Below are 25,890 nucleotides of genomic sequence, written 5' to 3'. Positions count from 1 at the left end.
CAACTCTGTGCACAGCAGCAGACCTTCGCTTCGATTATTCGGTCACACAACTCAATCAAATCTAACCGACCACCTGCACATTTTCATATAACTTGGACTTGTCTTGGAGATGTCTGGACAACCTCACTGTGCACGGTGCCAGTAGCCCATTCAATGCATTTACAATGAGCCCCCCCTGTCCTCTGATATTTCTCTCTCTCGGACAACCTCATCACAATCCTCCCTGTTTACCTTCCCTGACCCCCCCACCCCGTATCTAGAGCGCTCGCCTGTCTCTTCAGCCTCTGGCACGGAGCCAACCTGCGGCCATGTTTGTGGGAACCTCAAGTATGACTGATTCCTGAGGCCGATAGGGTGACAGCTTGCTGGCTCCCCTCACCGCCTACGCGGGCAACCGCTCGGCGAGTTAGAAAATCCATCCAAACAATCCATCTCACTCTCGCACGACTTGTCCGGTTCGCTGGCTCTGATGAAAAGATTTAACGTCATCGGGCCCTTTCACACCCGCGGCAATTATCTCACACTTTTCTCTTTTATTATTTGTTATGGTTTGTTACGGAGACAGACTTGACGTGTGATTGACATGAGGATGGGGTTGAGCGTTTATTGTCCAACAAGTTCTTTGTGGATATATAACGATTTCTTTTTAATTGGATTTCCTAGTTTCCTTTCAAAAGGTTTCCCCCATCTGTCTTCCTGAACTAAGCCCTGGTGAAGCTCAGCTAAGTCCGAGGTGTTGGTCGGTGTTTGCTGTATCTATTTAATGGCCTAGAGATGTGAGGGAGTGTTTGCCAAGTATTGTAAACCTCCCCTGGCCTGTCTGAGAGGGATGAGCATGTCAGCGTCCCGCTAAACGACACAGGGCAACGCCGAGCACTCAGGGTTTAGAAGAACGCTTTTCTTACTAAGAATCATTTTCACTTCCTGTAAACCTCCAATGAGGACTGCTCCTATGTGTGTGTGTGGTTGTGAGTGCGTGGTTGTGTGTGTGTGTGTGTGTGTGTGTGTAAGTGTGAGTGTGGTTGTGTGTGTGTGTGTGTGTGTGTGTGCGCGTGTGCGTGCATGTGTGTGTGTGGTTGTGAATGCGTGGTTGTGTGTGAGTGTGCGTGTGTGGTTATGAGTGCGTGGTTGTGTGTGTGTGTGTGTGTGTGTGTGTGTGAGTGTGTGTGTGTGTGTGAGCGCGTGGTTGTGTGTGTGTGTGTGGTTGTGTGTGTGTGTGTGCCTGTGGTTGTGTGTGTGTGATGAGGTTTCGGCATGTATCTCAGATAACACAGTGTTGTGTCTTCGCCATAGGTGAACTTTGGACCCATTCTCTCTGTGGTGGTGGAACGGAGAAAGGCCAATCTAGCCCTTCTTGTTTACCTGAAGGTCCGTACAGGACACATCCATTACTCAGTCTGTAAAGAGGCCTGGTGTGTTTACCTACTCAGCTGGGCAGCTTTGTTTCCTGGATAAAGAAGTCTCAAAGGACAGGTTTTTCTTGTACTTTGACCAACTTTAAATTGAGGAGGTAATTTACTGGAATTTAGTGGAAGCGTTTCATAGATTTCCCCAACCTCTCCTCTTGCTGTTACTGTAATGTCTTTATTGTTTAGCTAATAAACTGTTGTGTACATACTGCCTGGACGGGCTATATATCTCTGTCTTGCCTGATAGCCCTCTCTGGTTATATAATTAGCTCGCTCACCTTGGAAGAATTGTCGGTTGGTTGTTAGCTGCAGCTAGAGAATACAGATTTTCTACGTGCTCATAGAAGTGAAGTGTTTCTCGCTGGTGTTTGTAGCTACTTATATAGACTGACTTATATAGCGGCTTATTCCAAAGTGCTTTACAACGGCCTCTCGTTCACCCGTTCACACACACATTCACACACCAATGGCGGCAAGCTACCGTGCAAGGCGCCAGCCCTCTCATTGGGTGCAATTTGGGGTTCAGTGTCTTGCCCAAGAACACCTCGACATGTGGCCAGCCGGGCTTCGAACGAACCGCCGATCTGCCAACCTCGTGATCATTAGTCACTGGCTAATTAGTCTACCTCCTGAGCCACAGCCGGCCCTACTTGTGTTTCAGTGTTGTGTGCTTTCGAACTGAGAACATAATGCTGTACAATACAATTGTTGACTATGATAAAGGATATGTGAACTTGCTCAAACTCTGATGAAATTAAATCTTTACATCTCCAAGCCTGAAGGTTTAGACTCAAATGATTAAAAAAAACAAAGCAAAGTCTTTGACTTGACAAGGCTATACATCACTGTCAGTCAGCTTTTGACAGATGCAGAGAATCAAGGAGAACGCATCACTCCAGACGGCCTAGTCTTTGGTCTACCACTGGGCTTTAAACATGGATATTGTAATCAGACTCTCAAAGAGAGAGGCGATGAATTCATCACGATGAGAGCATCAACAGGAGTGTACGGGGGGGGGGGGAAGAAGACATTCCGATCCGTTTGCATTACTTTCAAAGCTTGTCGCTTTCCGCAAACAAGCAGTTATTCTGAGAGCACAGTGTCAGAGTCTCTACGAGGTAAATCCCCGAGAGAAACGACTCCTCTTCCTCTCATCGTCTGAACAGTGCCGAGTCACTCCAGCGAAAAACAACAACTGCGTCGGTTGATGTTGATGATGATGATGTTGACGATAATAATGATGATGATGATGTTTTCTGTCAGTGTTTACTTATTCTCTTTGGTGATGTCAATCACTTTAAACAGACTTGGGGAGGGGGAGGGGGGGGGGGGGTGGACACACGACACACACTGTTCTTATACAGTACATGGGAACAAGGACAGTCTACAATTTGGCTGATTTGGCCCGTTGAACGTCCACTAATGGGTGAGCCCTGAGCTGAGCCGTCTGACGGGGTCGGAGGCTTTGAACTCAGGAAAGGAGGCAGCAGTTCCTGGTTCCTGCAAGACTCCCAAACAACCTCCCCCTGCTGTGCTGCTCCCAGCCCGCCTCTCACATCAAACACTACATTTGGCTTTTGATGCCGAAGAGAAAAAAAATAAAAATCCTCTGAATTTAATCCCCCGGCATTGTAATAATAATAAGGCAAAAAAAAAAAGAAAGAAGGAAAATAATAATCCAAATGACCGTAAACGGGGGGTTTCTAGCTCCGTGTCCCTTTTTTCAGTTTCGGGACACAGAACAACACAGGTGGCTCACAGGGCAGGAGAGCCTAACCCTAACCCCCCTGTCCTGTCCTGGGTGTTTACCTGCAGCTGCACAGCCTGGCTGACAGAGATATGAGGAGGCTGGGAGAGGAGAAAGGGAGTGCCGCCACAGCTCTGTTTGTGTGTGTGTGTGTGTGAGTGCACACTCATCTGTGTGTGTTGCTCTCGTCTGTGTGTGGGTGGGTGTATATATGTGTGTGTGTGTGCCTGAGTATGTGTGCTCTAGTCTGTGCGTGTGTGCTCTAGTCTGTGTGTATGAGTGTGTGTGTGTGCTCTAGTCTGTGCGTATGAGTGTGTGTGTGCTCTTGTCTGTGTATGAGTGTGTGTATGAGTGAGTGTGCATGCTTTAGTCTGTGTGTATGTGCTCCTGTCTGTGTGTATGAGTGTGTATGCATGCTCTCGTCTGTGTATGTGTGTGTGCTCTAGTCTGTGTGTGTGCTCTAGTCTGTGTATGTGCTCCTGTCTGTGTGTATGTGCTCCTGTCTGTGTGTGTGTGTGTGTGTATGCGTGTTCACTCCCGGGACTTATATAAAGCCCATGCATGTTTTATGAGGCGGTGAGTAGGAAGTGGAGCAGTGGCAGTCAGGCAGGGAGGGGCAGGGGGAGGCAGGGGTGGGGCCAGGCGGGGGGGCCAGGCGGGGGGGTGAAGCAGGGGCAGCCCCACTGCAGACGGAGTTCCCTGAGAGGGGCTGGGGGTTGGGGGGTTACATAAGCCATGCCGTGACAGAGAGGCATCGATAACCTCCGCCTACGACCGCCACACACACGCCACACACACACACACACACACACACACACACACACACATGCACGGCAGAAACACTCCCGGGGGAGACCACCGGAGACGTTGGTACTGATGTTTATTAACCGGGTCGGTGTGGACCGCCGCTGTCATCGCGGTACGTTTGCGAGAAATTGGAAGATGATGATGTGGCCCCCGAACATCTGGAGCGGGATGTCGCACACGCACACGCACACACACACACACACTACAGGGTAGATTACAGGCACACACACACACACACACACACTCGCACACACACACACACACACAGTACAGAGAGTACAGGCCGTTCTTTGAGCTTTCCTCCGGCTCACACGCTATGTATTCCCTCTACTTTCTCCGCGGCCGTAGATCACCACCACGTCCCTCCGCAGCCAAAATCAACTTCCGTCTGTAGTGGAGAACGAGGTCAAAGCCGTGGAATGATAGCTGGACAGGGAGTTACAGCGCACACACACACACACACACACACACACGAGTACATAGGCTAGCCAGATGTCTCCTCCATCGTCTGCACTGCAGAATGCGTCCAGTCTCACTCCCCTGTATGAGAACATCGACAACGACTATATTACATTACATTCCGGTAGCTTCTATTAAATCCACTTCACCGAAAAACGAATGGGGAAAATCGAATTCCCGAATTCCTGATCTACTGAGAGATATCTCGTTGGGAAATGATCAACTTCCTGTTGTTGATAAAAAGCCCAGCGAGCGAGTGGACGTTTCGATCCGGTTCATCAATGGCTATTAGAGGTCGCTTATGATTCTGGACACGTCGGATGTTGAATATAAAAAAGGAAGCCTGATTCAGTTAGCTCCGGTGTGACCGCCGCGGTGTTGTGAGAGAGACAAGAGGCTAATGTGATTTGTAAAGCTAATTTAGGTAATTGGTCGTCGGGGCGTCCCAGCCCTTAAGTTTTCCTATCAGCTGGCTATCTGGACTGTAGGCCTTGTGACAATTAATGTGCATTGGCAGTAGGGGGGTGGTGGTGGTGGTGGTGGTGGTGGTGGGGGGGGGTGGTGGGGGGACTAGCACAGGAGCTGTACTCAACCCCGGGCACTCAGTGATTTAACCCCTCCACTATGATCGTTTTGTGATATTGATTTTCCAGTCCCAGTGCATCAGTGCGACTGGCTATGACAGTTCCTTCATATGAAGGAAGTTAGTGAGTTAGTGTGATCGTCAAACAGGTAAGGCAGTACATTAGCGTGCTGGTTAAAGTACAGTACCGTTAGCGTAGTAGCTAGCTCGAGTGCTCGAGACGAGTCCCGTGGGAAACGTTCTACTACGGTGCTTTGACCCCGGCAGGTTCCTCTGACCTCTGACCTCCCGTCAGCCGGTTGGATCTGGGCAGACAGCGGGGGCGCTCCGGCCCGGCCCGGCGAGAGGGTCACAGGACACAGCTGTGATAAGTGAGAACAGGGCGGAGGAAGGGAGGAGGGAGAGGAGGGAGAGGAGGGAGAGGAGGGAGAAGAGGGAGAAGAGGGAGAGGAGAGAGAAGAGGGAGAGGAGGGAGAAGAGGGAGAGGAGGGAGAGGAGGACGGCTGTGGGAAGGAGGAGGAGAGGGAGGGGGTGGGGTGGGGAGGGGAGGAGGTGCAAAAGGAAGGAGGCGACAGGTGGGAATAGGGGGGGGTGGGGGTGGAGGATTAACCTCACTGAACCACACATCTGCATGGGAAGGAACTTCGGCGTTAGTTCTCATCAAACGAGCAGACTAGATTAGTACAGGTCAGTAAAGACTACTATGTGTGAAACATAAACGCGGATTGGAAAGAGAATGCTTTAAAAATGTCCAGAAAATGCTGTGTCAAGAAAGTAACTCATTGTTTGATTCATTTCATTTTTTTTGTTTAGTTCACACAGCACATGGTTTTGAGTTAAGACAGATCTGGTAGCCCTCGCCTTGTGATGTTCCTGCACACATTGTACCACTCAATGTCAATATTTCACTGAGAAGCCTCCCCCCTTTGCACTGAGCAAGCACAGCTGAGTTATAAACCGAGAGAGAGAGAGAGAAAGCGAGAGAGCGAGCGCCGCAGAGTCAAACAAAATTAATGTATGACTTTGACCTCTGGCAAGTGACCTTTTGTTCTGGTACATGACTCAACTCCATGAGCAAGCTTATTCTTTTCTTCTCCTTCTTCTTCTTCTTGTTCTCCGTTGCCCTACACTAGACACAGCCTGAGGAGGAGACGAGGCTGTGTGGTGATTCAGTATTTCACGCTTCAGATGGCGTTGGTCGTCATGGAGCAGCCCGCTCCGCACGATACGCCCGTCTGTCTGTGGCAAGACCAGACTACAGAACGCCCATTCTCCGTCGTATTTAGATGTTGTTGATACGGCGAGTTGAGGTTATATAACTGTTTGTAAATACATTTTTACTAGTGCGAGGATTAGAGCAAGCCAATACCAACGTGTTGGTATCGCCGATAAAGAAATGACGATCACACCCTTTTGTATAAGAGTTACCGGATGGTTAACTGTCTATTAACTCATTATAAACGATTCGTTTACTATCGTTGTTGTAAAAATCATGTTAGTACATGAGTTTGACGGGACAACAACAAAAACAGGTGCAAAGAAGAAGTGGCTGTTGTAAAACCGTTGACCCCCATATCAACACCAAGAACCTTGAGGCCACCGAAAGTACATTACTGTCCAACTCTGCACGGACCATCTATCGACCTTTCACCTTTGTGAAGTCACCCTCGGCTCTATCTCCAAGACCTCTAGTCTGCGTCATAAAACACGCCTGAAAAACTGGCTCTCGTCTGTCAAAACAAAGTGGGACGTGTGCAGTTGTCTTCCACTGAGGCGCACACACACACACGCACACGCACACACACACAGAGGGAGGCGAGACAGATGGGCCTCGCTGGGGGAAGGACACAGCTTTCACTGTGGCGAGGAGAAGCCCGGCTACGCTGAGGGAGGGCAGCCTCCACAAGACAAAGAGCCCCTCAGAGACAGAGCCAACAAAGCGTCTCTTTCTGCCTGTGTCAAGTTGACATTCTCGTCGAAAGTGTTGACGATAAACCTCGTTCCTGTAGTACATCACGACCAGAATGACAACATGGAACTCCCTCCTCTGCTCTGCGGCTTCTGCGGCTTCTGAACGTGTAAATGTCAATAGTAATCATAGAGATGGTGGAGTAATATGTCTTTTGTTATGGAGTCAGAGAGAGAGAGAGAGAGTAAGAGTTGGGTCCAGTAGAACATCTCCTCTATAGGGAGACTGGGGTTTGCGCGCAGGGTGGTCGACAGGCCGTTGTGTAACCAACCTACGCACCACCTCCTAGCGAGCGCTTCTCTCTCTTTGTTTGTGAAGATAGTGGACCTCGCGGCTGGGGCGTTGGTCGTACTGTTGTTGGGACAGATGTTTTTCTCCCGCCAGAGTGGCTCACTGCTAGGACACTCCTGAATGACTCACTCAGCCAGGCATACTGTACATAACACACACACACACACACGTGCACACACACACACGCACACACACCTGGTGGTAAACACTGTCTGGGTGTCTGGTCTGCTGGTTTTTGTGACTATTCAAATAGTGGCTCTCTTATGTAACAGCCTCTTTGGTGCCATCAGATAGCGACACGAGAGAGAGTAGAGAGAGGAGAGAGAGAGAGAGTAGAGAGAGTAGAGAGAGGAGAGAGAGGAGAGAGAGGGATGGTGTGAGAGCTGTCGTAATTGCCCTGGCGTGCCACATAATTACACGGACGGGCTCTGTGTGGGGGAGCACACAGGCGTAATAATAGCTGCTTTCTGCCTCATTTCTCTGACGGCTTCAGATGATGTTCCGATATTCAGATTCAGATAATATACAGACTATTAGTAAGGTATACGCCAATGCAGCTGTTGAATATTCATCAGATATCCATCTGTCGCCATGGCAACAATGGTTGGGCCTCATATCACCCCTAACCCTAACCCCCCCCCCCCAATTATCCAGTTCTTGGAGAAGGCTATCAACATCCACTGATATCTATGAGTGCTGCACTTGTGACTAAAATCCAAACTCATCGTGTTTCCCTGTCCTCCCTCAAACACAACCGACATCTCCACTACGGCGTGTGACAGCGCGTCGCTCAACCGACACTTTGAAAGATCAACTTCGATTGATGCTCAGAGATGAAAAGAAGTGAATTAAATTTGGAGAATGAAGAAATTAATACAAAATCAACAACTCTCTAATTGACCTGCGCCAACTTCCTGTGTGTTCGTGCCAGCGTTCGTGCCAGGGTGAATGCCAGGGTTGGTGCCCGAGGGAGATGACAGTGGGTGATGTTAGCGGTAGGGAGGGTGCCCAGCTGTGAGAGGGATGGAACAGAGAGTCTGTCATCGACTTTTCCAGGAACAGCCATTGATCTGCCCTTTCATGACAGGAAAGGCTTACTGATATCTCCATGAAGTCACGTTCTAATGCTTCGGTCCTCATATCGGGATCCGATGTAATGATCGGACTTTTCTTTGTTGCGTTGTTGAAAATCAACGACACACATCGCTAGTCAACTAACACAGCTTGTTTTGTGAGCCTGCTAACAATGTAAAGTAGTGTAGGGTGCACATAACTGGTGCGCCAGTGCGCATGCGTCGCCAAAATGCATGCTGCGCGGCAGATCAGCAGCATGAAGGCGCTCTTGCGCACCAACAGTTTTTTTTTTTTTTTTTGGAAAAGTTGATTTCAGTGTTTACAGAACAGAGCAGTGCTTAACGAGATGTCCGTTTATATCAGTGTGTTTAAAGAACAGACATTCAGTTAGTGCTTAAAGAGATGTCAGTTTATTTCAGTGTGTTTAAAGAACAGACATTCAGTTAGTGCTTAAAGAGATGTCAGTTGATTTCATTGTGTTTAAAGGAGTCGGACAGACTTTCATTCTTAAAGAGCAGTCATTTGATTTTGCATTTGTTTCTTTTGTTTTGCACACAATAATTTGGTCGTTCATCTTTATTTATGAATAAATGTCGTTTTGCTAATAATATATCCATGTATCCCTTTTTTATCCATCCTGTGGGACGGGTTGTGACTCGCGAGCTCGGGGAGCACCAAGCAGCATCCCTAGGTGCTCCTCTGAGCACTGGCCCCAAAAAGTTATGTGCACCCCTGGTTATTATACTAGTTAACTAGGTAGCAGTGGGGGATTACGCAATCGAATCCATTGCATTGTTGCAAGCTTTGGCTTGACTAGCGAGTTTATGTTGTGATTCTCAACAACGTTGAAACGTAGTTCTGTGTTTCAAAAGAAAAGTCAGAACATTTTGACTGGTTGCCGATATGCGGACTACAACGTGTCACATATGATAAGACTGGGTTATTACTGTGGTTTTGACAGGAACAATGCCGGTGTGGTGAAGTAGGATCCCTTAGGTAAACAAAGGAAAAAAGAAAAGGATTCAAAGTTTGTCATTGCACAGAGTACAACGAAATACATGCATGCCCTAGAGGGGCATCTAGGCAAGGGGGGGTCACAGCCATTGAAGGCGACCCGGAGCAATTAGGGGTTCAGTGCCTTGCTCAGGGACACTCCGACTCATGGGGATTCGAACCGCTGCGAGCTGCAGACTTTGCGATCGTTAGGGTTATTACTGGGTAAACACGGGCCAAACCCAGACGGGTCGATGTGACCCCTCTCACCAGCCCAGGGGTCAACTCTCACAGCCGCCCTGCTTTCTCAGTTGTCGATCACAGCCATCAAGCGACGGAGGAGTTCAAAGTAGGACACACTGTACATACCCGAGAAAGTGTATTTTGAAAAAGTTTTAAAAAATCAATCAACGCTTTTATAGGTGAGATCTCTCAGTCACGGGTGCGTGAGACTGGCATTCATACCCTGTCAGTTTGGCAGCCCTTTTCAAAACAAAGAGCTCCTACCCATGAATGTGATGACTGGTCCGTGGGCACGCCTCGAGCTTTAACAGATTAATTACCCTTTTTCTGTAAGCGAAACCTGGTTGACATACTTAACAAGTCTCTAATTGAGGTCTGAAAAAAGGATTAAGAGTCACATTCACCTGTAATCCGCGCGAAGGAATCCGCTCTTTGCGAACGCCCTGCCTTAACTTGTTTTAGAAATAAAGTAAATACTACGACATGACATATAAGTAATTACATAAGGTGAAATTTATCCCTCCCCGTACTATATATCATTGTTGGCATTTGTGTCAAAAACAGCATAACACACTTTGATGTGTAATTTGTTTCTCATTTGAGTGACATCCATAGCATTGGCATTCAAGTCTGGCATTTACGTAGCATCGATAAGAACGTAAAGGCGGTTATGACTTGTTTTATGTCCTGTAGAACAAAGGCGCTGTTGTATTGTTATAGCAAACACAAATTACGCTTTAAAGACAGAGATCGGTATGACGATTATCCAATGTTTTGATCCCACGCGTTTGATACCATGGTCCTCTGTGGCTCAATTGGTAGAGCATGGCCCAAGGTCGTGGGTTCGATTCCCTCTGGGACCATATATACTGAAAATGGATGCACTGACTCCAACTGAAATGTAAGTCGCTTTTGGATAAAAGCGTCAGCTAAATGGCATGTATTATTATAGTCTTCCTCATTCCACGCCATGCATTACAATGAGCCTGCCCTCCGATGTCTACCTCCACCAGCCTCCCCTGAACCAGACAGATGAGTAACTCAACTCATGTAACTCTCGTGTCGGCTGGCTGCACAATAGATTCCCACGCCCGCCTGGAATTAACAGATGGAACATTCAAGGTGTTTTCCGGAATGTGATGTATCACTGGGATTAAATATTTACATTCCATTGCCCTCATATGACTATAGAATCTACTGGCATGGCCAAGCAAGCGCAACAAGTCCGAGCACCGACACCACATAAGTGCCTTTGTTTGTTATACATCCATCTTGGCCAACATCCAGAGGTGTTGTCACTGTCGCCTGCCCGGTCGCCATTTTGTCCTCTTTGAGAGAAATCTCAAACAACAACCAAACAACCAAACAGAACAGAACAATGGTGAAACAGAGAAAGCGTGACCTGTCTCTTGAATGTCCGTCCTCCTATTCGTTGGATGGGATGGGGGAGTCTCTCTCTCTCGGTCTCACCCCCCACGCCCCCCCCCCCCCCCGAGGGAGAGCCAGACCTCTCTCGCCCACCCCAGGGTGCGCCCCGCGACTCACTACCCAGCCTCAGAGGTCTGAGGAGCACCCCAGTGTGGAGAGAGAGAGAGACATGAGCTTTCCGTACCCGCACCCACCCCCCTACTCACCTAGCTTCTTCAAGAGGAGGGACCGCCGGTAAGTGTGTCATTGGCACAGCGCCAGAGCGTGAGAGAGTGTCATTACACTGACAGGTGAGGCTGATTGATTGGTTGTTTGACTGGGTAGGTTGACAGTTGACACTGTCAGTCTCAGGATAAAGTAAATGTCTTGACATTTAGTACGTTACAACAAGTAGAAAAGGGAAAGGCGACATTTGGGAAGCGAGCTTCACTTTGAAGACTCTCGAGTGTGACGAGAATCATTCCGTGTGAATGTATCTGAATAAATTGACTACAGACGACAGTCATTTTCTAACCAAAAAACTCCCCGAAGGGAGATATAAAACGGCACATCGCACAACACCTCTCGACAGGGACTGTCATTTGGGTTTTGCAATTCAACGTCAATTCATCTTCACGTCTGGGTGATGAGAGATATAGTTTAGCGTTGTGAAACACTTCGATGGTTTGAAGGACTTTAACCATTCATTCTTGAACATGTGTTCGTTCCCCCTGGCATAGAGGCCATTGTGCATCAATGACTACCATTGTGTTTACATGGCGGAGAGTGGCAGAGACATACCCAACGCTCTCTCTGAGGGACAGTATGAGGTTAGCCACTGGTTTCCATTGTTTGTCAGACTCGTCAGCGGCCACCTTGTAGCCTGGTCCCAGATAAAGCCTGGTCCCGGCAGCTAAAACCTACTAAACGGTAAACGGACCACACACGTTATTCCAAAGCGCTTCACAACGGCCTCTCATTCACCCATTCACACACCGACGGCGGCAAGCTACCCTGCAAGGCGCCGGCCCGCTCATCTGGAGCAATTTGGGGTTCAGTCAGTGTCTTGTCCGAGGACACCTCGACGACACGTGGCCAGCCGGGGATCGAATCTCCGAACCACCGACATTGCGATCATTAGACGATGACCTCGGCTCTACCTCTTGCGCCACAGCCGCCCCCGCATCCTACTAGGCTGGGATTGGCAAAACAACATGTAGCCTGGTCCCAGAACTGTACGTGTCTCAGCCAACTCCTGACTTGTTGCTGTGTGTGGAATGATGGTTACAGGACAGGGCCAAAGACAGGAACATACTACTTGGCTTGAGGACTCCATATCTGTTCTGCCTGCCGCAATAAGACAGTACAACTCCTCCTCTGCCTGGCTTGAGCAGGGTGACCAGAGTCAGGCTGGAGGATGTGAAATCCTACTGTATATAAGGTTTCAGAAGTCTATTAGGTCTATCTTTATATTTTATTTATATTCTTTATTTTAGTCTATTATTCAATCATCGTCACTTTATTTTGTTGTTGTCTGTCTGTCTGTAGTATCTATCTACCTACCTATCTATCTACCTACCTACCTACCTATCCACCCACCCACCCACCCACCTATCTATCTATCTATCTATCTATCTATCTATCTATCTATCAATATATCCATTCAAGACCAGTCTCAAGACACATCTGTTCTGACTGGCCTTCGTGCAGCCCCCCCCCCCCCCCCCCCTCCCCCTTTTTCTTCTGTACAGCGTCCTTGAGCTTGAGAAAGGCGCTTTTAAAAAACATATCTATTATGACATATTATTATTATTCACAGCCTAGCAGGCTCATCTTGGAGTCGGAGGACCCGTCATGCTCGGTAACCAGAGGGCGTTCTCTCTCTTTAAACACAGACAGAGAGAACCCACCTAGACCTGCCCTGCTAGTCCCCCTGCTCACCGACAGGGCCAGTGTGAGAGGCCCTGGTGCCCGGCAGGACTTCCATGTGAATACAGATGAGGGGGAACATGTTATATAACGTGCGGTTAGCGCTCAGGCAGAGAGGACATCTGATGGAAACTGTGGTTCAACGCCTAGCTTTCTAATGAGTCACCGGGCCGGATTTGGCTCCGACAATGCATCCTGCAAGTTTTCCTACTGGTGCAGACATGGCAGGACAGAGAGAGAGAGAGAGAGAGAGAGAGAGAGAGAGAGAGAGAGAGAGAGAGAGAGAGAGAGAGAGAGAGAGAGAGAGAGAGAGAGAGAGAGAAAGAGAGAGAGAGCGGGTGATGTGGCTTTGGTAGACAAGCAGCCCACATACCGTTGATCTCTTTGTTTGTACAGAGATGTACTGTACCTTTCAGGTGAGCGTTGCACCACCATGCCCTGACCTGGTCTAAAACGTACACTCCCAACGGAGTCAACATCCATTGAAGGATGTTTTTTTGCAGTCTTAGGCCGTCGGATTAATCTGTCTGGGAAATCATATCTCTCCGTCTACACAGGGTTTAAGTTTCCAGCCTGGTTGCAGAAGTGAAAACAACAAGCCTTAAACAGTGGAGGTGTAGACGTTGGAAAGACAGGCTGGTTGTCATGCATGGTGTGGAAAGAGGAATGGTAGCGAAAAACACTCACGGTCGTTCCTGTTCCGTGCGTTAAACAGTGAGGCTTGTCCTCCGATATCTACCTCCTTCAGCCTCCCCTGCAGCCTAGCATATCGATAATTTTAATTTAATAATTTTGCCATTAAGCAGACGCTTTTAATCCAAAGCGATTTACAATTATGAATTCCAGGGACATTCCCCCCTGGAGTAGCTGAGGGCTAGGTGACTTACTCAAGGGCTACACTTATTAGTGGTGTGGTTTCAGGCGGGATTTGAACTCACAACCTTCCGATCACAAGTCCAACTCACTATCCACTAGACCAGCAACCATATCGAGCTGGAGAGGTTTACTCTAGCACTTCACTGTGCAGTCTACTACTGTATATACACTTCCTGTTCTGAGCCGTAACCAATTACCCTGACTGTATTCGTTCCTATGGCGTTCCCAACCGTAGAGAGGAGAGAGAGAGGAGAGGTAATTCTCCAGATCTTTCCCGAAAGAACCGTGTTGCCTGGAATTAAACCTGGCAGTTATCCAGCACAGCGTGAAATCCAAACTGACAGGCCCGTATTGCCACTAACATGTGGTCAATGTGGTTCTTTTAAAATCGTGTTAGTAGTGTGTTAGCCCGACACTGCAGTCTCTCCTCGTCTAATTGATGCACAGGTTACATAACACTTATTTCTTCTTCTCTGAAGATGGTATATTGTGTAGATAGAACATTCATACACGGCGTTAGAAGACAGTTTGATTGATTCGGTCGCTGACTTCTTGTTCTTATTTAGTGCTTCCTTTTAAGACTTGTGACACCCTCTTCTTTATCATGCTAAGAGGGGTGATGCCCGTTGCCAATAGTAACACAGAGGGCTGTTTGAGGTGGAGAGCTTTTAGCAGGCTTGATTTACTACTTATCCGCGTAGCAACAACACAGCTATTTGACCACATGCAGAGGATAGATATACAGTATGTACCGGTAGCTCCTTTTAATATTTCAAACTTTTCATCTCCCTGTCACTTGGGCACAGCATGCTCAAGCTCCCACAGGCTGACTGATGCATGGGTGCATGTATGGGTGCATGCATGGGTGCATGTATGGGTGCATGGATGGATGCATGCATGGGTGCATGGATGGGTGCATGGATGGATGCATGCATGGGTGCATGGATGGGTGCATGCATGGGTGCATGCATGGGTGCATGGATGGGTGCATGGATGGGTGCATGCATGGATGCATGGATGGGTGCATGCATGGATGCATGCATGCATGGGAGTAGGCAGTGTTGTCCATGCTCATTCTGAAACCCTCCTTTGGTCAGTTGCATATGAGGAAATATGACAACATTTCAATATTCTAATAGAAGTATTAGTTAATAATAATAATAATAATAATAGTTAATAATAAACTAGAATAGTTGTGAAGACCTGACTGTGACCTGTGCACTACTCACATGTACACCCCTCATTTTTTGTGATATACGCCTAACTAACTATACATTAATGCTCTTTGGGTGATACACACAGTGTTATCAACAACAACTCTGTAGACTAGACTGTGTTACACTCGAAAGAGCACAATCATTTGCTGTGCATCAAAATCTCCCCCCCAAAATGCGTGTGTCCTCAAATGATGGGATCCGCAAGCTTATGCCATCCATGAACATGTGCAGTGCCATCTCTCGCCACGAGGGGCCGCCACAGTTCAGGAAGAGATCAGGGAAAATTACCGGGGCAATAGGTGGAAAAGTACCTTATCCTGGGAAGATATTCCCCCAAACTCCGTTGAGATGTTGCAATAATGTTCTGTCGTTGCGCCTGCAAGATAACACTTATGTCAACAATCCATAAATTCATTATTATTGCACAAGTGATTCAGATACTACAAATCCTAAAGACCTGGCTTGCACAAATCTGATGCAATGCATCGACATGCCTGGCTTATTATTAGGAATTACACCTGGTCCCCTGATAAATGAACACATGCACGCACAGTGCATAATAACACAAATCAGCATAGGCTGATCGAATCTGTTGCCTTAGTGATGATAATGCACAATGACAAAGATAATATTATTGATAATAAAAAAAACGCTGATGAAGCACATTCAGCGTAAACAAAAAACCTTGTGACACACACACACTAGTGTCTGTAGGCACGTTACGCAATCCTCTTTTTTAATCCCATCAAAAGAACAAAACAACACAGACATGCCTACTCAAGACTTCATTTAGCAATCTGCGCCAATTTGTTTGAAGGTGTCTGTCAGATAATTCGGTCTGCACTCTGCAGGTCAGAAAGGGGGCAGATCAGGGCACATAGATAGACAAAAAAAAACACGCCCATGAGGCTCATTTGAATAATATATGCGCGCCTGGGAGACTCATTTGCATAATGATATGCGCGCGTCAGGTGACGTCACACCTCTCGTTCATATATAAACCAGCCGGTGGCAGAAATAGAAACAGACTCGCCGAAACTAACGTGGCTTAAACATCACACAGAACAACAACTGCACAACTGCACAACATTCAAAGAAAGAAAGCCGACCAGTTGTACACAGTTCGTGATTCAAGCTGAATTATTAAGAGAAAAAAAAGGAATTCCATCCAGTTTTGACCTACCCAATCGCAAACGTGGCGAGAAGCATCATTCAGACGGGTCTGGTTATGAATATGACTGCGGAGATGTTCAAGTCGCCCATGGAGGTGGCGGTCTACCAGCTGCATAATTTCTCCATCTCCTTCTTCTCCTCGTTCGTGGGGGGAGATGTCGTATCGGTCAAACTCGACAACAGGTAAATAAGCGCACGGTTGTTTTAATTCGTTTTTGATTTAAAATAAATAAATAAATAAATAATAATAATAATAATAGTTTCCATTCAAAAAGTTAAATCCAACTGATGTTATTGAGCTAAATAACAGAAGGATAATTGTTGCTGTATATTACAGGCGAATGTTTTTTCGTAGTATATCAGATCGTGTCGTGTGTACAGTATTGTACTATAATATAATATAGAATAGCCGGTAGGCGCATGAAATATGACTCGCGGCCGCCGGGTGGAATTGGACTTTGCTGTAGGCTACACAGTGATTACCCTACCATGATATCTTATCATCTTATTATGTCAACGTAGCCTATGCATTGCGTAAAACGTAGAGTGCAGGTCCTATAATAACGTATAACGATTTAAGGTATGTAGATAAACAGGTCACTTGTCCATACTGTCTGTAGCCATAAAAGCAGGTAATCTTATCTGTCTTTCATGCATGGGCAGTAAACCCATATTTTATTGATGAAATGGCAAGAACCGTCACCCAAGACCTCTTAACACATGAGGTTGTCATAATAATACTGTGGGCTACCCTAGGGACCGTTGACTGTATCTAGGTGCCGTCGTTTGTGTCACCAAAGTGTTGATGTTTTGATGTCTTGATTCACGGTCTCTTGTCCTTCCTTCCACAGTGCCTCCGGTGCAAGCGTTGTGGCAATCGACAACAAGATTGAACAGGCAATGGTAAGTTCAAAGAGTTCAACGTTTTTCAACTCATAATTTTGCCAAGAAGTGACAGGGAAGAGAGCAGAGCCTTCCATATATCAACAGACACACAGTCGTACACGTTGTTTTGTACTATCAGCGTTAGTTCATAACATCCAGGGAAGTGCAGCTGTTGGGTCCCCACACACGCCGAAAACATGTGACCCCACTGCACGCCTAATACACGTGACGGGCATGCAGCGTGTTCTAATTTGCTACAGAGAGTCCAAGACCGTGACAACAACAGCCAGGCTAAAAACATTAGCACATTGATATATTATGTCTGCACAGACACGACACGCTGCTACAAATCACCCTCCAATCAACGTGATGTAATAGATCTCTAGACTAGACCATCTTGTGTGAGCTTCAGCACAGCACAGCACAACATGTGCTTGGCCTGGCTGGCATCTCAGGCTCAAGTTCTCTCTCTAACTTTTTGGACTCTTCTCTCTCTCTCTCACGACAGGACCTGGTCAAGAACCACCTGATGTACGCCGTCAGGGAGGAGGTGGAGATCCTGAAGGAGCAGATCAAGGAGCTGGCGGAGAAGAACAACCAGCTAGAGAGGGAGAACAGCCTGCTGAAGAACCTGGCCAGTCCCGAGCAGATGGAGAAGTTCCAGTCGCGGGTGCCCGCGACCGAGGCCCTGCTGGCCCTGGAGAACCACCCTGGCGTCACCCCCGACCAGACCTGCTCCTTCAGCGCCGGCTCTGCCGTATAAAGTGGCTCTGTTCCCTTGGGGTTCGGGGCAGGGCCACACTTGCTCATCTCGTCACCTGAGATGGACCTCCGAGTGAGTCGCGTTGTCGCGCTTTGCGTCGACGACGACGACTTCCGACGAAGCTGTCTGTACAGATGAAAACACAACAAATATTGAAAGCACAATAAGACGCTCTTATGAGACTGTGTGGCTAGCGGCTGGCGGCGGCGACGTCCGCAGCTTTCCACGTCATCAGACTCTCTTCTCCGTCTCTTTTTAGACAACACGCTCTGAAAGAGAGAGAGGGGGGGGGGCGAGCTCACCCCCCCCGCCGGAGAGCGCTCGTATTGAGACAAGAGAGGTGCTCTTCCCCCTCCCCGCCACCACCACCTCCACGCACGCCGGGAGGGCCTAGCTTTTGCACTTCTCACCCACCTTACCCACCCCCACCTGTGTTGCTACCTAAGGGAGGGGCGGGGGGCGGGGGGGCCCTCTGCTGACAGGGCTGGCCCCCGGTGGTGACCTGAACTGGGCGGGCGGACGGGGGGCTGCCACACACACCCTCAGCCTCTCGAAGGTCAAGGGTCAAGCCAAGGAACAGGAAATCCTCCTGTGATGGCCGACCGACCGACCTCCTGCAGCCCCTGTGTTGGATGTTCTCTTAACTTCTGAAAGCCCTACAAGCTCTGTGGAGTCAAACCCTGAACATTCATCGTCCTTGCTAATATGACTGTTGCCAACCGTCTACGTTGTATATCCAATGTCATTTAGTACACTTTTTGTTTTAGCAAGTAATCAAAAGGAAAAACAAACAAACGCTAAGTTCCAAGTGGTAGAGGGCCTAGAAGTCGGGACTGTTGTTGTGGAGGGCCGTGGGGGGGTCTCCTCATAACCGTTGCTGTTGATATGATTCTACAATATGATTGATTCATAAGCATTGCTTGTTATTCTCTGCAAGTTGGGGTGTGTGCTGCTTATCGGGCGGGGGGAGGGGGGCAGGGGTAACAAAAGATCCTGCTATTTTCTTAGTTTTTGTTATTCTGAACAAAAATCAAGTTGTTGATGATGAATAGGAGCATTGTAACTGTTCAGTAAGATGATGATGATTCTACGAGGGGGGGATCGAAATATCGACCCCTCCGTTTGTCTGGCTCTGTAAATGACTTTACGATGTGTATAAAGTATAAAGAAACGCGTTGAGCGAGTAGTAGAGATGGGAGTCGAGAATAGAAGGTGTCGTCTTCGTCTCGCTGCGAAATGCACTCCTGACTAAGCAGACACATTCTGTTCTGTTGATCAGATGCCGACTTGAAACAATGGCATGACTACAGTGCCTGTCTCCAGATAAGGAATACATTTCCAGAACTTTTTTCTTTCTCTACTAGCTACCAAAGACTTTTGCCTCATACTCACAAACCAACCAACCAACCAAGCGACCAGGACCATGTGTACTATGTCACAGGGAGAAGTCTTGTTTAGAAGTGGTAATAATGTTTTTATGGTGTAACGCGGGGTGTTGTTGCTGTATTTGTGTCCATGAAACAACAGGTATTTGTTTGAAAAAAAAAGATGTATGGATGCAAAAAATGCACATTGCAATAAACCTCATGTTTACACAAGACCTATGTTTCCCATTCAGTCTTTTATATTAAGAGACATGTAGTCGTGGACCATGACGACTTACATTACTGTGCATATATATATCACACACTGGCCTTAACTTCCATTTAACCTCCATTTTGTACACGACCAATACACCATACACACATAGCAACAAGACATTGTGATAATAACAACAACAACCTATTTAATAAATGTTACTATCAATGTCTATTTTATAATAGAATAGAAGCTCTTGCACAAGCTTACTTGCACAAGTAAAGTACTTAAATGGCACACTTTAGTTAATTCCAACTAACTTACTAACTTAAGTCTCTCTTCTAGACGAAAAAAACTAACAACAGCTAGAAACTAAAGTAGCTTAAAGACGGAACATCTCATCCAAACGGGGGAATGTCTGCTAGTCAAACTAAGAAATAATAGTAGGTTGTCCTAGGACGGACCAAAAAAAAAAAAAAAACGGAGGAAAAACATTTTGTTCCAAAATGTATTTCCCTCAGACACATTGGCAGCCAATCTGAAACTGGAGCCAGTGTGGTTCCCTGGTGTGTGGGCCCGGCGCTCCACCCAGGAGCAGATGAGTACATGAGCACCCTGGGCCAGCAGCTGGGCAGATCTGATGGCATTAGTAAACAAAGTGTCTCTTCCAAAAATGTTTTGGAACATATCTTGACTTTTCAACTTCTCATAATAATAGCCGAGATCTTCCCTTACTGGTTTTGCAGGTCCCTTTGGTCTGAAGGGACGCTTTGTGTTGCTTAGTCACAGACGACTTGACTTGTCAAGCACTGTCTTTAAACAGTCATAAAAAAGAAACAACAACCTCACGGCCTACGGTTACAAGCGGTACTGCTGTGCTAGTTCTGTCATTCTGTTTGGGTTTTGTTGTTGTTTTGTAGTTTGTAGTTTTAAGTGCTTTCTGAGAAAAGCCTGAAATGCATGTTATGTCACGCCCTGTGAACGTGGAGTTGCAGAAGGATGGTCTCTTTGAGGAACTAACCCCGAAAAGACAAACAGACTGAGGACTTTCCTCACCATGTGTCAATACATGGTACTTACTGTAAGTCCTAATTCCTGGATTTACACACTTTTACCAGAATGAGTGTACCTTTCAAATACCATCCAGAGCAGCAGGCCTGAGCCATAGTGCCTGAGCCAATCAGGTGCTTCATTTCTCCAGCAGAAGAATCCCACCGTGATAGGTAAACACATAGAGAAGCCATTTGAAAGGCTTTTCACTAAGCTTCGGCCTCAGAGGAAAAAAACAAACAATTGATCTTATGAAATCGTGCTTTTGGCCTCCAATACAGTTCGTGTCAGGGGAAAACTTCCACAGTTAATAAGTAAAGATGTCCTTTCCGCCTCAAGCTTTCACCGGATACACCAGAGATAACCTGAGAGAAGTGATTCACTGACTTAACGATTCATTATAATCTTCCCGACAAAACTGTTAACCATTAGCTCGAGTAAACTCGTCTGCAGGATGGGTCGGAATGTTACTTAACTGTCGCCTGACGTCTCCAGTCAACCGATGAAATGTATCTGTGTAGCACTTTTTACACAGACAAAATGTCACCAGGTGGGTAGGGTATTCCATCAACGTCGCGAAAGGAAAATCCAGGCTTATTTTTTTATAAGGCTCGTGAAATTCATCAATATAAAATCCCAGAGAGTTTTTGATAAGTCTCGCAAAAAACCTATCAAAACAAGCCTGGATTTCCCTTTAGTGACGTTAACGGAACACCCCCCTGGTGCTTCACAACAAAAACAAATAACCCTAAACGCTAAAATACAACACAAACAAGCCCTAGCACCAAACCATAGATGCCCCAAAAGTAAACTAAGGACAAACTCCCCAGAGGGGAGAAAAATATAGGTTACAGTGGCATATTTTTCCTGCTTGGAAACCTCTCAGAGGCACAGGCACTAGCTGCTGTTATGTAAGGAGAGAACATCTGTTTCGGTTGGAAATATGGTGGGTGTGTGTGTGTGTGTGGAGGCCGGGATGGGCCTGAGTAGTGTGGTTAAGTTTGCATGCAAGGAGGCCATTTGAAAACTCGCTGGTTTTCAAGAAGACATATAAACCATGTTTGTCCCCTTTTCATAGTTTGTGTATCCATCCTGTCAACAATCATCTGGGGGTTGTATAGACAAGAGTCGGATTCAATCTGCCTGTTAGTGTGAAGTCATTGAGGAAAAACTCCTCTTCCTTACAAACAAGTGTCTTTTTTTGGTCTCAGATGACTCTTTGTGCAAGTACGCGCCGACTAAAGATTGCATAACGAGGATAAAGTCGTTGCTTTCACGATGTTGTTGTTCTTGCACACATCAATGAGATTGAGATTGAGACCCCATATCATGATTTACAAAAGTGACTTTGTTAACACTTTCATTCACGCCACCGAAGTGATTTACGCGGATGTTTACACACACAGAAGTACAATGTATGTTCTGTCGGAGCCGAGGAGATAAATCCTCAGTGAAGGCGAAAGGGGGGGGGGGGGATGAGAGACAAACCACACAATGCATGGAGCCATGCTGGGCTTGACCACAACCCGCCAAGCTGATCAGTATTTACTGCCTTTGTGCCATAGCAACACTACTGTAACCCTACAGTGTGTGCATCTGAGGGGAGAAGAAAGGAGAAAGGAGAAGAAGAAGAAGAAGAAAGGCCAACTGTCAGGGCTTTTATTACGGTATATTTCACCGACAGCTTCTCCTCAAATATATAATTCAACACAACAAGTGACATGTTATTCAGCGGGGGCCACCTCAAGTGCAACGACTGTAGTAGACCAATGTTTTGAGTGTGTACGAACTACGAAGGGAGTCTCATTACAGCTGTGTATCAGTGACTAATTCCTAATTCCTCTACCACTGGCACGATATACAGTAGGTGGCTCCTTCAACCTGTTTCACCTCACCTTAATTCAAGTCCAACTGCAAAGAGACAAACCAAACCAGTCGGCAGTTGTATATAGACTACGCCTTCAATGTTGACAAGCAGCTCAACTCACGGAGACGTCTCGTCTGTCCGTCTGTCTGTCTGTCTGTGACTCACTCGAGTGTTTGTGTGTGTGTGTGTCTCTGTCTGTGACTCACGTCAGCGCATTGCCATGCTCAGCAGGCAGCCTACCCATCGGTTGGGTGTCCGCAAATAGAATCAAGATGGACATCGGATGACAAGAATGACCGCCCCCCCCCCCCCACCCCCACCCCACCCCCCCTTCGTAGGTCATCGGAATTAGAGCAAGATCCAAGGGTTCTCTCTCTCTCTCTCTCTCTCTGCATATGTTCAGTGATGGATGGTAGTGGTCGTCTGCACAAAGCCCTTCTCATTCCACAACCTCGCTAGGAGTCGTGGCCTTCTCCCATGATCTCCTCAAGTTCTCCCACGGGGACACAAACATCCCCCGAGGGCAACACATTCATCTCACACACAGTGACCTCTGCAACATATCCTTTTACACAACATGCTATACCACAACGCTTCGAGTTACAACACCAGAATTAACTTGAACATGCTTAGGACACTGGCGGACGAGGTCACGGTCAAGGGGTGTGGAGAGTGGAAGTTGTTTAAGTCAGGTTGAAGCGTTGTATTATATCAGTCTGTATCCCTTTTCCCTCCCTCCATTTCAACCCGAAGGCTGCATTGAGCATCTAGCTTTCATTCTATTGGGTCTGACTGTCGTGTGGTGATTGTATCTGTATTATAATTGATATGGATCAGAATGGTCTTAATTTACCCACCTGGTTAAATACAGGTTACATAATAAAGAAAGAAACCAGCCAGAAACACCTGTGCAAAAAATATAATACAGCATATTCTGAGGTAAAATACTCATACAATAGGGCTGAAAACTGTCTCTGAACTAAAACGTAAACATTGCCAAACGTGCTTTTTAGCACTTACATTCCACCACACGTTGTCATAGCGCTCCCAGAAGTCCTTGTTGTGGAGTCTAGGGTGTGTGAGATGTTATTCTCATTGGCTCAGGCCACGTGTGGAATGCAGCCAGCCTAGGACATCTTATTCATAATAACAAAATAGTAGGAACTAAAGGTCATGAGCCCTTGGTTTGAAATTGAAGGTAATACCTCAGTTCGTGGTACCACTGCGGGACATGCACAGCAAGGGCACACATTACAGACACACACACACACGCACACACACACACACACACACACAAATTAAGGCGCTGGAGATCTCTGGCGTGACATGTGTCAAAGAGGAGGGTGGGAAAGGGGCGGCCCCGGCACATAACATAACACATTACATAACAGCCCCCCTGCGGTGACCAAGACGATTGTTCATTGTCTAATCCGACTGGAAAACAATACAACGTGGGCTACATTTCAGTGATTTACCACTCTGTTTTATCGTCATCAATCATGTTTTGTGTGAGTTATTACCTCCCGCACACAAACAAACACACACACAGACACACACAGACACACACACACACACACACACACACACACACACACACACACACACACTTCTGTCTATATTGCCGAAAGGCAGAAAAATGGCTCGGCCTGCTGCTGTTGAGGCCCTAACCCAGTTTTTCCATACAACTCTTTCGCCTCATCATTCCGAGCAGCCTCTTGTCTTAGCACACAAGGGAAAAACAAAAGGCCGTAGCAGAGCAAAACAAACTGTAGCTACCTGCCTAATTTTCGCCTTTGTTTCTGCTGACAGTCCGTTTTCATAGCGAAGTTCCGAAATGAGGCCAGCTAATCTGCCTGAGCTTTCAGTGTGAAAGGAATCGTCAAGCACAGCCTTTTACGCACTGAGAGGCCTTGCGAGTGCAGTGAGCTCACATAGGCCACCGCATGAGGAGGCAACGCATATGAAGCACACCCCAAAATCGCAAAAAAGGGGGCTATGTTGATTTAATATTCATATATTAATATGAATCATCACAAACCCAAACTGGTAAATGGTAAATGGACTGACTTATATAGCGCCTTATTCCAAAGCGCTTTTACAACGGCCTCTCATTCACCCATCCACACACCCATTCGCACACCATTGGCGTCCAAGCTACCATGCAAGGCGCTCACCGGCCCGCTCATTGGGAGCAATTTGGTGTTCAGTCAGTGTCTTGCCCGAGGACACCTCGACATGTGACCAGCCGGGGGTTCAAACCACTGAACTGCCGACCTTGCGATCATTAGACGCCGGCTCTATCTCCATCCCGCGCCACAGCCGCAAACCGTGACCCGAGGTAGACTGGTAGTAGAGCCTTAGCTTCAATGGACAGACAGGCTTTGAGGTTTATCATTAACGGTCTCATTGTGGTCAACCGAGCTTAAGTCTATACTTAGAAGGCAGGAAGAGCGTGCCTGTGTGTCATAGTAGGCACGACCGAGGAGGATTCACTGTGTTTTGCCATGACTAATGACCGGTCGTTCAGCAAACTACTATTCTCACAAAAGCCGTTGTGTGGTGACTGTTGAAAGCATCGATGCCAAAGCCGTCCTCTCCTCTTGAATAAGTGGAATTGTTATCCCGGATTTATTTCTATGTAATACAAAACTATAGTCTATAGTACTAAAAATAGGATTTTTTCCTATTTGCCTCTGACGCCAGCAATGTTCTCTGTACAGGAAAAAATAATAACAACCTTCGGAAGTAGGATTTCGCTCCGGGGTGTTGTGGAAAGTTATATATATGAGAGGCGGTTGCTAAACTCGTCACAGCCATCAAAAAAACTATTTCACACTCTTTGATCACTCGTTTGATAAAACCCCACAAATATGTACTCTCCGGTCGTCTCAAGAACGCAAACCGCGAGTGTTTTGTAGCCCCATTACCCCCGTTACATTCATGTGGTTGGCTGGAAGAACATCTGTGATTATGTAAGTGTTTTTATTCCATTGTGATGTCCTTGTTTCATGCCCATTGTATTGGAACTATGCCCAAACCCCTGGCCCTGCGCTCACCCCAGCTCAGGACTGTCACTGGGACTTTGGGAGGATGTAGCAGGGGGTACACAGAGAAGACAGGAAATGAACTGCCAGACAGCATTGGAAATAGATTGTGTTTTGGTTCTATGGAAAAAGCAGGTGACTGTCATTTTATGTATTTCACAATCATACAGAAACGCAAAGGCTTAATCCCAACATTCAATCATTTAATTTCAGATTATTATTTTTTAGGATGACAGCACATTGTACTGTGAAGGATTGCCAATGTTTTCCTGGAAAAAGTTGGAAAACACTCTTCTGGGTTGTAAATTTGTCAGAAAATAAGTTAGCAGGGCTTTAGTAGGCTGGCCGGCGTTCCCATTTGGGGCCTGGGAACCACGGAGACAGAGCAGTTATGACAAAAAAAATAAAAGAAGAAATCTTCCTTCTTCGAGCATCGTGACTGCCAATGGCCCCCGGCCTCTGTGGGGAGATTACTTTCCTGCACTGACTGACTGACTGATGGATGGATGAGCACTTACTTACTTAG

At 46.9% G+C, this 25,890-nt stretch overlaps 1 protein-coding gene across 1 annotated transcript in view; it reads left to right on the top strand.

The window, feature by feature from the left end:
• tsc22d3 (TSC22 domain family, member 3) overlaps positions 1 to 19,425 on the top strand; it is a 44,813-nt gene extending 25,388 nt beyond the window's left edge. The window contains exons 2-3 of the mRNA XM_080526732.1: positions 17,029 to 17,080; positions 17,571 to 19,425. Coding sequence (XP_080382858.1) covers positions 17,029 to 17,080; positions 17,571 to 17,825 — 307 coding nt within the window. The 3' untranslated portion in view covers positions 17,826 to 19,425. The remainder of the gene's footprint in view (positions 1 to 17,028; positions 17,081 to 17,570) is intronic.
• Positions 19,426 to 25,890: the final 6,465 nt, after the last annotated feature.

This window comes from Nansenia antarctica, assembly GCF_963989245.1.
Source record: "Nansenia antarctica genome assembly, chromosome: 3".
In the NCBI taxonomy this organism is placed as follows: Eukaryota; Metazoa; Chordata; class Actinopteri; order Argentiniformes; family Microstomatidae; genus Nansenia; species Nansenia antarctica.
This window is presented reverse-complemented; position numbering and strand designations above follow the sequence as displayed.